At 32.7% G+C, this 15,429-nt stretch overlaps 1 protein-coding gene across 1 annotated transcript; it reads left to right on the forward strand.

Annotated features, from left to right (window-relative positions):
- The first annotated feature begins 2,464 nt into the window (after nucleotides 1-2,464).
- On the forward strand, nucleotides 2,465-6,707 carry LOC113715558 (putative caffeoyl-CoA O-methyltransferase At1g67980). The gene is made up of 5 exons (XM_027239786.2): nucleotides 2,465-2,648; nucleotides 4,100-4,185; nucleotides 5,337-5,481; nucleotides 5,714-5,845; nucleotides 6,279-6,707. Exons 1-5 carry the CDS (start codon nucleotides 2,589-2,591, stop codon nucleotides 6,570-6,572), a joined length of 717 nt encoding a protein of 238 aa, XP_027095587.1. The 5' UTR covers nucleotides 2,465-2,588; the 3' UTR covers nucleotides 6,573-6,707.
- Nucleotides 6,708-15,429: the final 8,722 nt, after the last annotated feature.

A 15,429-nucleotide genomic window follows, 5' to 3' on the forward strand; every position in this document is an offset into this window, starting at 1 on the left:
TACGGAATTCCACTTTTGTGAAATGGACCCACTCGACAATACGACCTAAGAAGAAAAACCCAGATGAATTTTGGTCTTAAAATCCAATCTTGGAAGTGGGATTCCAATAGTTTCCTCTTTTGAATCGAATTCGAGACCAAGTACCTGAATCCCTTGAATTATACTAATTTATAAGTGGGTTTAAAAGACTTGAGAAAGGGGCTAGGAATGTAGTCAGTTTGAGGTGCGCCTCTTTCAAAAGCGTGGTCCTCGCTCCACAGAAGTCTCTGGGAAAGTGAGGTCATGTATTGGAAAAGGGGAATGTACAGTGTTTTGATTGACAGAAACTCAAAAAGGGTGTAAAAGAGGGCACGGTGCAGATTCTGCTGAAGGTGCATTCTGATTGGTGCGTTAACGGGAACATTGACGGTGGAAAATATCTAAACGTAATCCGCTTTTTCTTCTTTTTTTTTAAAAGCGTGTTTCTTTGGAATTTGTCTAGCAAGTTGTTTGCAATGCAATTGGTAGATGAATAAAACTACTCTATAATTGAATCGAGCTCAACTCATGAGTTGAAAAAAAGGTCGTTCAAGTTTAATTGGTTAATTTCAATTACAAATAGTATTTTGTTTTTGATGAAATTTTAATTTTAATTCAAATTTTGTTCAATATAACTTGAAATTTACATGTCAAAAAAGGTTAAATTATTCGATAAAAAGCTCGTTTTACTACATCTTAATAAATAAGCAAAGTCAAATTTAAATATAAGTTCAACCTTATTAAAATAAATAAACAAATTTAAATACTAAAGTATTCATTGACTAGACTCCATAAAGCATAAACTCCTTAATGGGGCATTGGAATTGAGGGGTAAATTTCACTATGCCCTACATGAAACCCACCCCAAGTCGAGAGGCCTACATGAAAAAGGCCCACTTGTTGGGCTGAAGGTTATGAAGTAGCTTCAAGAACAGACACAAACAAAACAAGCATGTCAAGGGTCAAAACACTTTCGCATGCCTTATTAGCTGTAGAGCCTTTTCTGGGCTTCACCACTTAATCTAATCAAGGTTACTACAGAGATGAGTCGGGTCTGATAGTCCATTATTTGACTTGACTCAAGTAAAAATATTTGAAATCGAACCCGAACTCAATTTTGTCGAAATCTTCAAAGTGAGTTCGAGTTCAAATTTATTTTACCTTACTCGATCTCAACTTCAAACTTGACCAAATCGAACTCAATCGAACCAAATCGAGTTCAATTCAGGTTTTAAGCTTGATTTTTTAATAAATTTTATAATTTTATAATAAATAATTATAAATTATATTATAAAGGTTTTTCTAATCAGTATGCATAGGACATTTATTAACACACTTAACATTCATCTAACCTACTATGTGTATACATACACTAACAATTACTATTACTCTCCTGTATTTATATACCTTTTTCTATTTAATTTTACCTACTTTCTCTTGTATTTATTTACTTTTCCTAATTAATCTTATACTTCCAAAAATATGACACCACAATTATTACTCTCTCACATTTATATACTTTTTTTTATTTAATCTTACCTACTCTTTCTTATATTTACTTACTTTCTTTAATTAATCTTACATTTCAAAATATATAACACTTAAAATATATCTTAACGCATGTCCTATGAACATCCATCAGACATGTCCTATTATAAATATACTATTTGATAAGGCTCAATAAGTATTCGAGTTTTGATTTTTTTTACTCGAACTCAACTTATCAAATTCAGTGTATCTCAATACCGAATTTGAGTCGAACTTTTTGATCGAGTTACTTGTGAATCCAAGTTGAGCAGCTTGATTAATTTACGCCCCTAATATAACAGAGATCATGTGTAATGCTCTTAACCCTTAATGTGTTGCATTATCGCGTCTCAATCCTGTTTGTAAACGGCCCATGCTGCTGCGTGCATGATCCTAATGTTTGACAATTTCTTCGGTGTGCTGTAACTAGGGGTGCAAACGAGTCAAACTCGAGTCGAGCTCGAGTTAATTTTGTGAAACTCGAACTCGAGCTCGACGAGCTCAAAATATCAAGCTCGAGCTCGAGCTCGGGTCAAATTCGAGTCGAGCTCGAGCTCGAACTCGAGCTTAAAAAATAAAAAAAAATAATTATTATTTTATTTTTAAAAAATAAAAAATAAATATTTATTTTTAAAAATAAATAAAATAATAATTTTTTTAACAAATAATAAAATATTAGGAATATATATGTAATTTTACTATTAAAATAAAAAATAAAAAAAAAATATATATATAATTGAACTCGCGAACCAACGAGTTTAATGTTTTTGAACTCGAGCTCGAGCTCGAGATCGACTTAATTAGCTCGAATATCGAGTTCGTATTCGAGCCGGCTCACGAGCGGCTCGATTCGCGAAACACCCTAGGTGTAAGCCTGTAACACCCTTGATAAATATGCATGTATACAATATTCTCGAGGATGTGACATCGGAAACTTCGGATTAATATCCTTATATGCCAATAGCCCCACCGTCTTCTGGGCTGAATAAAGCTAAGAGGCATTTCTGCACGTTACAAAATCTCCTGAATTCATCTTCAGTATCATGGCCAAGGAAGGAGGTCCTAAAATGAAGACAATTCTCCAGAGTGAGGCCCTCCAGAAGGTCAGTCCTCCTCTCCCATTAACACTTGAATCTAATCTTTTTTTTTACTAGTATTATTTTTCTCTGTTGTCTGTTAACCAGCTCATAAGTTTCCAAAATTTTGAGTTCTTGTGTTGAATCCCTTTTTTTTTTTTTTTTTTTTCAATTTCACTCTTCCTCTCCCTGTCTTTTTTTTGGGTGTAATTGGTTAAATATTTTTGTTATGGTCTTATATATGTTTGTTTATCTGTGTTGCTCACGAGTGAGTTCAGCAGAGACATTTTTCATCAGCTTACATGAGTCAGTTGAGTAAGTAAACTTGCAAGAAAGAGTTTATAAGGGACTGATAATATACCCGATTGCATAAAGAATTAAAGATGAACGGCCTAGATTGCTAAGATGGAAAATAAGAAGATGTCAGTTTAAAGAACGAAAGTTCCCTCTGCTTTAGAATTTTTTTTTTTCTTTTTGTTGTTTGGGTGTGGAAAAATCTCTTTTTTCAGAATTAAGATTCTGCCTGTTCCCAGCTGATTTAGGTTAGGAAACTGAGCTGAATTTCTTATAGATGTACTTTGATCTGGAATTAGTCAGTTGGAGTACGCTTCAGGATTAGGAAATTATGCCTTATTAGTTAATTGAGGTTGTCTTCATACGCTTTCTGTCTTGGGCTCGAATTTTGGTTGTTTCCAGTGCCATTTCAACACTGCAGTCCTGTGCTTTCTCTCAAATTGAAAAGTACCAGCTCAATTTGAGGCAAAATTCACCTATTGGTGGTGTTCCTTCAAATTCCTGAAGAAAACCTGCGAGACCAGATGATAATTTTTTTTTCTAGTACAAACCAGATGATAATTTTCAGCAAATAAGGTTTCTGGCCTGCGAGTTGTCCAATTGTGACCTAATGACTTGATTCAATCCTTGATCATGATCTTTGGGCAGCTGATTCTTAACTGCTGGCTCGAACTGCGTTGGGAGAGGCATGATTTGATTAGGCAATCTTGCCGCCTTCTCTGTAGTTTTGACAATTTTTGAAGATTTCTGGGATGGGCGTTTGAAATAAATTTGGATGCTCTGAAAACCTCCGAAGGTGATTTTTTGCCTCAGAACTGAAAACTGATTTGTGGTTGTGGGAGGGAAATTTTTCTTTTTAGAAGAATGCCTCCTATTTGGAAACTGACTTGTGGTTGTGGGAAGAGAATTATTCTTTGTAGAAAAACCCAGCCATGGAGTAGAGTTTGTTTTTGGGAAGCAAAGGGAAAAAGAAGTGCACTTACTATAAATTTGGAACTGCTTTAGAGCAACAATATTTTTTAGATTCTAAACAAAGAAAAGGTAATATTTGCATGAATAACCCCGTTGAAGGAATCTATAAATTTGATGACGACTTGAGATGAATTTGTTCACTATGCACAAGTGCCTTCTGTCCAAGCATGCATTCACTATTTAATTGCCTTGTTGATTCTGCTTATGTGCAGTACATCTTGAATACTAGCACATACCCAAGAGAGCATGAACAACTGAAGGAGCTAAGAGAAGAGACTGCCAGGAAATATGGTGCCAGGTAATGTGAACTCCTGATACTGACAGGACTTCTTAACTTCTAATTTTCAGCTCAGATACCTTCTTCTTCCAGCTCAGAAAAGTAACACAAAGGCCTTTCAGTGATTTCTTAAAGCTTTGCAAATGACTATGAAGTTTCAAAAATATGTATCTTGGAATTCCTTTCCTGTGTCATGAATTTGCAGTATAGAAACCAATAAGCTTTCCAGTTTTTAATATTGCTTCTTTGCTTTTTGGAATGATAAGTCTAGATAAAGCTGTAGAAAAGAAACTTGGTCCTGCTTCAAGCTTAAATCTACGCTGATATACCGATACCTTGAAGACAATAGGAAAGCTTTGGAGAAGTCCTTGATTTTGATCATATCTATATGATATTTTAGTCAGCTTAGTTGGTTTCCAAATTATCAAGCTTCAAATTTTCTTCAGCATTTTTGTACATATCTGACAGCTAAAAATGAAGCTACACGTTTCGCTGAAAAAAAAATGGCTGTTATCCATTATGCGGTAAAAATAGCATTATCTTGAAGGGGAAGTAAGAAAAAGTTGCTTCTTATTGTGTGGAAGTACTCAAGGAAGATCTATATACAGTTTAACCAGTTAGGATGATTACACATTGAAGGAAAACCTGGAAGAAGAGGTAGACCAAACCAATATCGAGTTAGCCAATCATGAAGATTTGCAAGCACATGGCTGTATGAACTCTATGAGCGTAGTTTGAGAAAATGAAACTACAATGTTTATGTAGTCAACCTTGGAAACCACCTGTCTTGTCCTTTACTGATGTCCAGGACCGAAAATACCATAACGCTTAATGGAAGAAATGCTGGTAATCAGACTTTTTCATGACTTAAGATCTTTTGGCTGTTCCAATTCTGCTTCTGCTATGAAGCATGATGATTAAATTACGTTTTGCTCTTTTCTTTACTTCGTTAATAAATAAAAAGACATAAAGTACCTAGCGAGCATTCTATTGCTCCAAAAGTTCTTGATTGGTTACACTGCTAGACCAATTTATACTGATGCAGAATTGTTTGCTCCAAAATGTCAATCAGCAATTGTAGGCCTGGAACCAGATTTGATCTTGCAAAGTTGCATAGATGGGATGCATGATGCTTATTTGAAAGGAACATTTATACTGATCTTGTATTGCAGGGCTATTATAGGTGTGCCACCTGATGAGGGGCTCTTCCTGTCTATGTTTTTGAAAGTAATGAATGCCAAGAAGACACTGGAGATTGGTGTTTTTACTGGCTATTCTCTTCTTACTACTGCTCTTGCACTTCCTGATGATGGCCAGGTACATAGCTAACCATATTCTGTTGCAAATAAAAAATAAGTAGAACTTTAGACATAGCTAACCATATTCTGCTGCAAATCAAAAATAAGTAGAACTTTAGACATAGCTAACCATATTCTGTTGCAAATAAACATAAGTAGAATTTTAGAATGTGGTATTATTCTGTACAACTGATTACAAATAAATTGATGCAAATCTTGAAATACTGCATTCGTTTGCTTATATCAAGCAGATAGTTGCAATAGACCCTGATCAAGGAGCATTTGAAGTTGGTCTGAAATTCATCAAGAAAGCTGGTGTGGAGAACAAAATCAAATTCATCAAATCAGATGGCATTTCTGCTCTAAATGATTTGTTGAACAATGTGAGTATGCAGCATTTGCCAGAAGCTCCCTTCAGATTTTTCTGGAAAAAGTGCACTATAAAGTAACCACTAGTAGGTTCCCTTGAAAGTCTAGATAAAACTGATACTTTTTCATTCTAAAAAACCATAATACCAAGAATATAGTAGATTGGTCTGATTTAACTAGCAGCTCTGGATTTCTATTTGACTGGTAAGTGATGGACTTTGAAGCCTCTGCACATGACAAAGCTACCCGACTCAACTCGATATGGAAATCTTGATTTCTACCTCTCAAGAGAATGCAAATGATCTAAGAAAGTTTGAACTTTTCTCTTATTGCTTCTGTTCTTAGTTTTACTTCAATATGGATATTCAGTAGTGTTAGAAACATGGAGAACCGATGATGTAAGCCGCTTCGATAGTTGCTGATCTTGAGGCTAACATGCTCATGCAGGAAGCTAGTGAAGCAACATTCGACTTTGCATTTGTGGATGCAGACAAGCCAAGCTACATCCAGTACCATGAACAACTAATAAAGCTGGTGAAGATTGGAGGAATTATCGCTTACGATAATACTCTATACGGTGGATATGTTGTCAGTGAAGAAATTGAAATGCACGAAAGATCCACTGTCAACAGAAAAGCCATCATACAATTCAACAACTATATAGCCTCGGATCCGCGAGTTGAGATCTCTCAGGTTCCTATAGGAGATGGTGTTACATTGTGTAGGCGCATCATCGCTTAGCTGACATGATATTTTACATGAATTTTATTAATAGTGCAACTGCTACAGTAGCATAGTTGGATGGTTTGCTTGGTCATAAATCCTTGATGCTGTCCCAATAACATCAGGCATAAGAAAGATTTCTTCTCTGAGCAACTTTCTTCCTTTTTTCTGCATCATACCTCTACTTTAGAAAGTTAGCATTAGACCATATTAGAAGAATACTTCCGTGTGAGGGTAATGAGTGGTGAATTAGATCACTTTTGTCATAGTTCAAATGTTGATAATAGGCAGGGTATATATAGATAGTGCCAGCCCAAAAGGAGTTTGGTTGTGCTCAAGCAGTAGTCTCCAAAATTAGAGAAGACTTGGGGTCACTTGTACTAGTTGTCTACATTGTTATGTTAGATAATTTCAGAAATCTACCCTCAGGTTTCTAACAATTTCATTTGGCTCCTTGAGAATTTCAATATTACACTTGCCATAGGAAAAATAATTGACAATGCCAAAATATGTGTGTGTGTGTGTGTGTATATATATATATATATATATATGCTGTCAGTGTAAGAAAGATTAATTCATATATATATATATATATATATATATATATATATACATATAACTTGCACTTGTGCTCCAAATCTTTCTTGTTTTCTTCTCAGCCAAACAAAAGCTAATTGAATTAGTGTGAAAAATCCCAAGCACGTTAGTCTTCTCTTAAAATGACAGTGTTACACATTCCTGCTGGGCTTCCTAAATAGCCAACACTGCACCATCCCTCAACAAAATAATGACAACTAAAATACTCTAAAAAAAATTTCCATTTTTTCATTTCCAAGGCCAAGGAGATCCTGTGGTATATGAAGACAATTCTCAAGAGTTTTGAGGCCATTCAGCAGGTTGGTACTTGCTATTTGTCCCCCCTATCATCTCTTCAAATTTGACTGTAAAATCAAAAGCAAGGCTTCAAAATTAAAATATTCAATCTCATAAGGTCGAAAAATATAAGGAACCAAATGTGATAATTTCAAGAATTGAGACCGAATCAGGACCTATCTACAACAGATGAGGAAATTTACAATAACGGAAACAATATAGAAGAGCTTCAAAGCCCAAACACGAGGCCCTGAGCCACTGTCCACAGGATAGAGCAACAGGATCAAATTTTCTTCAGAAGTGCAAAAAAATTCACATCCATTCCTATGTTTTTTTTTGTTATATATAGACGTCAACAGCAAGCCAATTTGGCTATTTGTTGAGCCATTCCATCTTCCTTTTCGTTTATGATGAAAATTTGTCCATTTCAAATTCACATGGTTTAGATTATTTTTTGGGCACATTTTTTTTTTTGAAGAAGTGAAGAAATTGCATGTAAATAGTACCTTTCCTATACATTTGATTGCTTGTATTTGCATTTATTATCTTAAATTTATTTATTTTTCTTAAACTCTATCTGCATCATTAGATGCGATTGAAAATGGAGATTGTTGAGAGCCCTGATCCCATTTACAGCCCATGAATTAATACAATTTTCCATTATAGACAAATAAAGCTTCCATTAATTCCTTGTTCCATCTCAAAAACCCTAGCCCAAATGTGCACTCTCTTCCAAGATGGGAACTATTTCATGCTGTACAAATGCTTCATCATCCACCAAATATATGCCATTGTTTAGTGATTTTTGGGTATGAAAACCATCTATTCTTATAGTGGAATGAGTCACCTACATCCCTTTTTGTTTTAGGGGTCCATTTTGATACTTAGCCCATCGCATGTGCAAAAGGTCACAAACTCAGACGGAATTGATTACATTTGGTGTTACTTTCATGGATAGGTCAAAACACATACAGTATATTATTCACCATAATTTTCTAAAGTGGGAAATAGAAAGTCAAAAAAATAAAAAAAAAAGGAAGATATGCCCCATCTCTTTAATTAGTAAGCAATGGTTCGTTACTTTTCGTTCATGATATTGTGTGCAAAAGATGTTTATTTCTTTAGGAATATTCATTATTTACTTTAGCATAACCAATTATAATAATGGTTATTGGTGAATCCAAGGTTTCAACGCCTGAAATATTGGAGAGAGTAAATTGTTGATTTGCTAAAGCTTTGTGTTAAAAAAGTTTCTTCAACAAAGCGTAAATGTTATTAGTGCTTAAAAGTCCTAAACCATCGAATTTGTATTTCTCACCTACATGGTGATGCAAAGTTTGCGTATCATGCTAATTCGACCACAATTTTTATTCTTTACAAAGACCTTCATCTAATATTAGGAAAAAAAAACGGTCGAAGAAGTTTTAGTCTAACGGCTAAGATTTAAATTCCAAAAATTAAAGATTTTGGGTTCAAATACTCTCTTCCGGCTTCTTAAGTTCCATCCTCTCATAGTAAAAAAAAAACTAAATTGGAGACCTCAAGAATAAATATGCCACACATATCTATAGCAATTAGGTTAAGCCATAGGATGAATCACTTTGTAGGATTTTTTCAAGACGAGTCAACAGTGCATTGGTATAGTCGTATAAGGTGTAGTCGTATTTTTTCATATTAGTGGAAATGATAGGTGTAGAATTCAAAACTCTCACTTACATTCCCTCTTTCTGTATCATTCAATCGAACCTTTTCTGTAGTGCAGCATATATTCTCTAACTAGTATATTACGAGTCAAATATCCAATATTTCACAATCACTTTTGTTTAATTAACTGACCCAACTCACCGAAGTGACTCCATTATTTACATTTTGGAACGCCTGATACAAGCATCTCTTTTGTTGACCATCTTGAATGCTAGGTGAACGAATTTTGGTACGAATTGCCTTAGATGTTTTATTCTTCAATTTTATTAATAGATGAATAGGCAATATTGACACTAAACTCAAAGCAACTAATAGAGTTTCTTTTTGGGAGTTAACGTTTCAACTAATGGTAGTTTTAATATTGGTTTCTGGTTTATGAGGCATCACTGTTTCAAGTGGATTTCAGATGCTATTCTGTGTCTCAAGTGGAAAGAACTTTTTTTTTTTTTGTTAATTCAAGATTTTCTTAACAAAAAAAGAAAAGAAAAGAAATGTTTGATCATAACAAGTCCACAAACAGCATTCAATGAGAAGAATCTCAAGTGTTACGGTCTGTTTGGATTGCTATTTTCTCAAGTTCTCAAAAAGAAAAATGTATTGTAATAATTTAATATATGTAGAATAAAAAAATTAATTAAAAAATGTGATAATAAATAATATTAAAAAAAGCTGTCGAAATACAAAAAATTGATATCTAAAAAAAGTATATTTTTATTCATGTGAACAGTTTTTTTTTTTTTTTGGTTGAAATGCAGATATAGAACTTAACAAGAAAAAGAAAAGAAAAATTAAGGCCTACAGTTGGCTTTTTTTTCCATTTTCTTTATAAAAGAGTAAATCTGTAAATATGAAATGTTTTGCAATCTTTTCTGGTTTATTATAGAATAAATAGTGATGCCCTGTAAACTGGTTCTGTTGTCGACGTGCCCCTAAATTACCAATAGTATTGCTACATAGGTGTCGTGAGAATTTGTAAAAATACAAATTATATATTATGATATGAGCATAATTTTTCCTCACTATATCGTGTAAGTTAGCTAGCCAACATTTCCATTTGTGTATCATAAAAGAAAACAAAATACCATCGTTAGTTGTACATAAGTTACCATTACAAACATCAGCAGAAGAAAATAGGGTCTTGCAAAAATTAAAATATTCCAAACTTAGAAGATTATTATGGGGTTTTTTTATTACTTTGATAAAGGCTTATTCATCGTCTTTGGTTTTCCTCAGTTTATTTTTAGAAATGTAACACAAATTGACATGCAATATAGTATTGTTTGATAAGCGTTCTTGATTCATGAGCTCGAATTTCTTAATGTTCAATATTAGGAATTATAGTTATTTGACAAATTAATTGTGTAATTTACAAAGTTTCCCTCCCGCTTCCCATTTCTTAAATCTCATCTCTTCCCTATTTAGAAATTTTTTTAAAAAAAAAGGGAAAAAAAATTCATTATTACGAATAAATTAAAATCTATTTTGAAAGATAAGAAACTGTACCCAGTAAATCGATAATTGTCCACATATTGTATCGAAGTCAATCCCTAAACTATTTTCCAAAAGAATTTACATTTTTATATGTTGGGGTCATCTCATCAAGATTTTACTAAATGTAGTATTAGGTCATTTATCTTTCTTTAGTTTTATATATTCCTTTAGACTCAAAAGTAGTTTTGGCATATTTACGTGATTTCATCCTTTTTTGTGATTTTCAATAACACATTAATCTCAAGTTGGAAAAGCATGGGACAACTTGATACAAGAAGGAAGTATTTTATCTTATCTTAACCAAAAAAAAAATAATTGTTTTGCACTATTGGATATCTTCTAGTTACTTGGGGTGCTCAAGAACTTAATTGACAAGATAATGTAGACAAAGACTGCTGCTTTGTCCTTTTACCTAATCAAAAAAAAAAAAATCCTAAAACAATAAGGTAAGATGAAAGGAATGGACACTTGTACTTATATTAATGGGCACCTAATAAGAAGCATTGGGGTCACTTTTTCTCAAGCTTGTCCACTAATAATCGTCATGCTTAATTAATTAATTCACAAGTGTCTTGTGGGGCCCACGTACCTCGTGGAACGCACACGAAGCGATGGCGTATCGGCTTCATCTCCTCTCATCTGAATGGTCAATGCCACAACAGCAAACTGCTTTTTTTTTTTTTAGTCTTTTTCCCCTCTTTTTTCCCCCTTTTTCCTTTTAACCCATCCCCTTGTGCCCTATTTCGGTTATCTAAAGGATATTTTCAAAAATAAATTATATAGTAAACATATTTCAATCATTTTTTATGTCACAAAATATCTGTAAATTCAACCTTTTTTTTAATTTCTACTTAATAAGTTATATAAAAAAGCTGTCTAATTTAGCTACACTAGAAAGTTGTCTGATGAATTGCTTTTATTTATCTATACATATCCAGGCCATATGTTAGGTTATTTTATCATAAAGTTAACAACTAGTGAAAGTTGCTGAGGAAGCCTTGGCTTAGTGGCTAAAATTGATATTTCAAGATTTAGAGGTTTTCGATTTATATTTCTGTTTTCCTTCCTTATTAAATTTCATCTTTTTCCTGTTAGGAAAGATTAAAAAAAAAATGGAATGAAAGATGGCTAGGGGCACAAAATTAGTGACTCACCCAAATGATAAACTAGACTAAAAGCGTTTGACTGGTTGGTAATTAGTCACATTACTTATCTTGTAAAACACATTAATTTAGCATAAGAAAATTTCATTTCAAGCATTTAGTCATAATGGCTTCTCTAAATTGAACTCTTAGACTTTTTCTTGTTCCAAAAGTCTTTCCAAAAACATGTTTGACTTCTCTACCACTCTATATATTTGAATAGCGACAAACATTTCGTCAGCGAAATCTATTTACGAGAAAGTGAAAGAAAATGAAAGTAATTCTTCTTTGTGTGCACGTCTAGGTAGGACATATGTTTTTAAACTTAAGTACAAATTGTGTGTAATTGACGACTAATAGTAAAAGCAATCACTCACCTAGAATTGTAATACAAAATTCTACAAGTTGTGCAGGTTTCAATGGTAGGGAAAATTTCTTGGAAAAAAAATTGATCTTTCTTGTATAGCAAACATTCATGTCAAATAGGATCGAGCGATTAAGGACTAAGTAGGGAATCACTATTTATGCTTTTAAAATATTAGGGGCAAATTTCACTTTACCCCCTGTGATTTAACGTTTTTCACATAACCCCCCTATGGTTTCAAAAGATATACATAACCCCCTTATGGTTTGGATTAAAGTGTCAAAGTAACGGAAATAGTCACTCGTAACGGCGTCACCTAAAATGTCAAAAATACCCTTATGTAAGGTTGAAATTTATGTATTAACCAAGGGGGGTTATTTGTATATTTTGAAAATCATAAGGGGGTTATATGGTAAAGTATTAAACCATAAGGGGGTTATATGATAAAATATAAAAATCATAGGGGGTTAATGTGTCATGTATTTATAAGGGTAATTTCGACATTTTTAGAAGTTCCGTTACGAGTGACTATTTCCGTTACTTTGACACTTTAATCCAAATCATGAGGGGGTTATGTATAGCTTTTGAAACCATAGGGGGGTTGTGTAAAAAAGGGTAAATCATAGGGGGTAAAATGTAATTTATCCAAAATATTAATATCAAAGAAAATAAAAATATTGTAAACTACTGCTCATGCATCTTAAACTCATCTCAATTTTCCAATCCTTTTTTTTTTTAGAAAAAAGTTTGGATGCCTTTTATTCTGGTCACAATTACGGGTTAGGACATGCCCTCGAAATATAAGTCATTTATAAAAATTCCTATAAATCGTTCATTAATATAATTCTCATATCAACAGTAGAATTAGAGCATACGAATACATCCTATAGAAGTGTATCCTATAGAATGCATCCTATTTAGCACTCATTCAACAATGCCTAGCACCGAATGCATCCTATAGTGTTGCCAAAGCTCAAAATCAACCACCATATCACCAACGAGAATTGGCACGACCAATAATACTCGTAAACAGCAATCTCTTGTTGATAAGAGAAGTTTGGATTCTGAGTCTTGTGAATAACATATGTTGTTGGTAAGCGATCTCTAACAACAATAATGTTTGAATCACTCATAAATATATGGACAAGTTGTCGTGATCTTGGAAGGAGATAACCTTTAAACCCTATTTCTTGACCTTTTCTTACCAAACACAAAACAAAAACCATCATATGCCAACGTCTTAAAAGCTATAGATATGCTTCAAGTGGAAGACGACTCAAGGCCTAAAGTTATTATTGCCGATGTGTCTTTGTCGGCCGATATTTGTTGTATAGAGTTGTTAGATGCAAAGTGTTGTCCTAAATTAGTTTCAGTTAATCTGATATTTTGCTCTTTTTACAAGTCAGCCAGTTGCGAGCCGCCACGAGCAACTAATAAACCCCTTGCTTTTTCCTTCTCTTTTTTTTAACTTTGTACTATCCAAGTATAATTTGTCTCCAATCGCCTTCTTCTTTTCCTATCTAAAGTTTTCAAAAGCAGATTGGGTTAGAAATGACGAAGCAATGAAAGAAAAGTGAGGAAGACGATAAAATTGTTGTTCTAACTTCTAACTGCAAGATTAGACCTTCCTGTATGGCTGTCTTATATATGCACCTAACCGCTATCTTTCTAGGAAACTTTTGCCATCAGATTGTCTTTTATTTATAAATCTTTGTAAAACTTCCATCGAAAGTAGGTCTTCCTTAGTGGCTATGCACATTAATTCTATCTAGTATTAGTTTCAAACATACTAAGGGTCTATTTGATAATATAAAAAAGTGCTGAATCTGAATTTTTTCAGACATTCAAATGTTTTGAGTGTTTGATAAATGAAAATATATTTGCTGAACTTGTTAAGCAGTGTTGAACCTATGTATATTTTTTTAGCACAAGAATCCTAACTGCATGCTTAATTCTGATGAGAATCAATATAATTACTTCAACTACCTTATCTTATCTACCAAATCTACCCTTGTTTGTTAATTATGTTCAAAATTCTTATTTAATTAAACAATCTAATATTCTCTATCTAATGATTTTTAGTTTCTCTTTTCTCCCTTTTTAATGACTTTCACATCTTCTCCATACTCCTCATATAATATATTTTATCTTTTATATTAATTTGATTTAAAAATAAATATTGTCATTTTCATACCTTACAATTTTAAATTAATTAAATCATAAATTCTATTTCTTTTTTGAATGAAAGGATATAAGGGCAAAATTATCAAATTAAACTTATTAAGCATTCAGTTATAAATATTTATCAAACAGTATAAATATGTTTAGCATTAAAATTCAGACATTCATATATTTTTTTCAGTGCTTAAAATTCAGCAAATTAATTGTTTCAATATTCAGATTTCAGAATTCAGACTTCAGAATTCAGATTCAGTTTTATCAAACGGAACCTAATACTTTTTGCTCCGTTTGGATTAGCTATTTTTGGGGGTATTTTTGAAAAATTTTGTTGTAACAGAGTTTTTAGATTTTATTTTGGGATATTTTCAGAAAATATTTTGGGATATTTAAGAGTAGAAGAGTTTCTAGAATATATTTTGAAATATTTTTTAAAACTTTAAAAAAATTTAAACTAATTTTTAGATTATCTTTTAGAGTACTTTTTAAAAATTTTTATTGTATTTAAAAAACTAGTTTTTGAAAAACACTCCCATCCCATCTTTTAGAGTACTTCATTGCATACCAGAAAATATAAGACAATGCATATTTTTAGGTTAGTTAACTAGTCAAAAAGTGAATATTAATATTCCAAAGAAATTTTGGATGGTGGAAAAAAAAAGTGGACATACGTTTGGATAGTAGTTTATCTAGGTTAATTTTGTGAAAAAAAAAATACTGTAACACTTATTTGATGTGATATATGTGAGATAAAAAAGTGGTTGAAAAATGTGTTAATGATGCAAATAAATAAAATTTGGCAAATAAAACACTATCCAAACAAAATAATTTTCCAATTGTTTGAGATTTTTCAAAGGAAGGAAAAAGTAAAACAATAGAGCAAGAAGATAGGGAAACAAATGTTAAAGATAAAAAGTAGAGGGAGGAGAGTGGCTAATTGGAAGCCCTAGATTTGGGATATTTGTCTATCAAAAAACAAAAATCATCAATGTTCGTGCCCTCGTGCATCCAACAAAAATTGATAGCAAATCTAATTTTATCTTATCCGATCTAAGTTGTGACCCACCCCATCAATTAATAGAAACTTCCTAACAAGTAAAAAAATAAAAATCGAAGCAGGTTG

Source organism: Coffea arabica, chromosome 11c (genome assembly GCF_036785885.1).
Source record: "Coffea arabica cultivar ET-39 chromosome 11c, Coffea Arabica ET-39 HiFi, whole genome shotgun sequence".
NCBI lineage: Eukaryota > Viridiplantae > Streptophyta > Magnoliopsida > Gentianales > Rubiaceae > Coffea > Coffea arabica.

What these genes read in the sequence shown, in the direction of transcription:
- LOC113715558 (XM_027239786.2), top strand. Translation starts at nt 2,589, where the DNA reads ATGGCCAAGGAAGGAGGTCCTAAAATGAAGACAATTCTCCAGAGTGAG. An exon ending in GCCAGGAAATATGGTGCCAG is followed by an intron (nt 4,186 to 5,336) that starts GTAATGTGAACT and finishes CTTGTATTGCAG; the next exon opens with GGCTATTATAGGTGTGCCAC. An exon ending in CACTTCCTGATGATGGCCAG is followed by an intron (nt 5,482 to 5,713) that starts GTACATAGCTAA and finishes TATATCAAGCAG; the next exon opens with ATAGTTGCAATAGACCCTGA.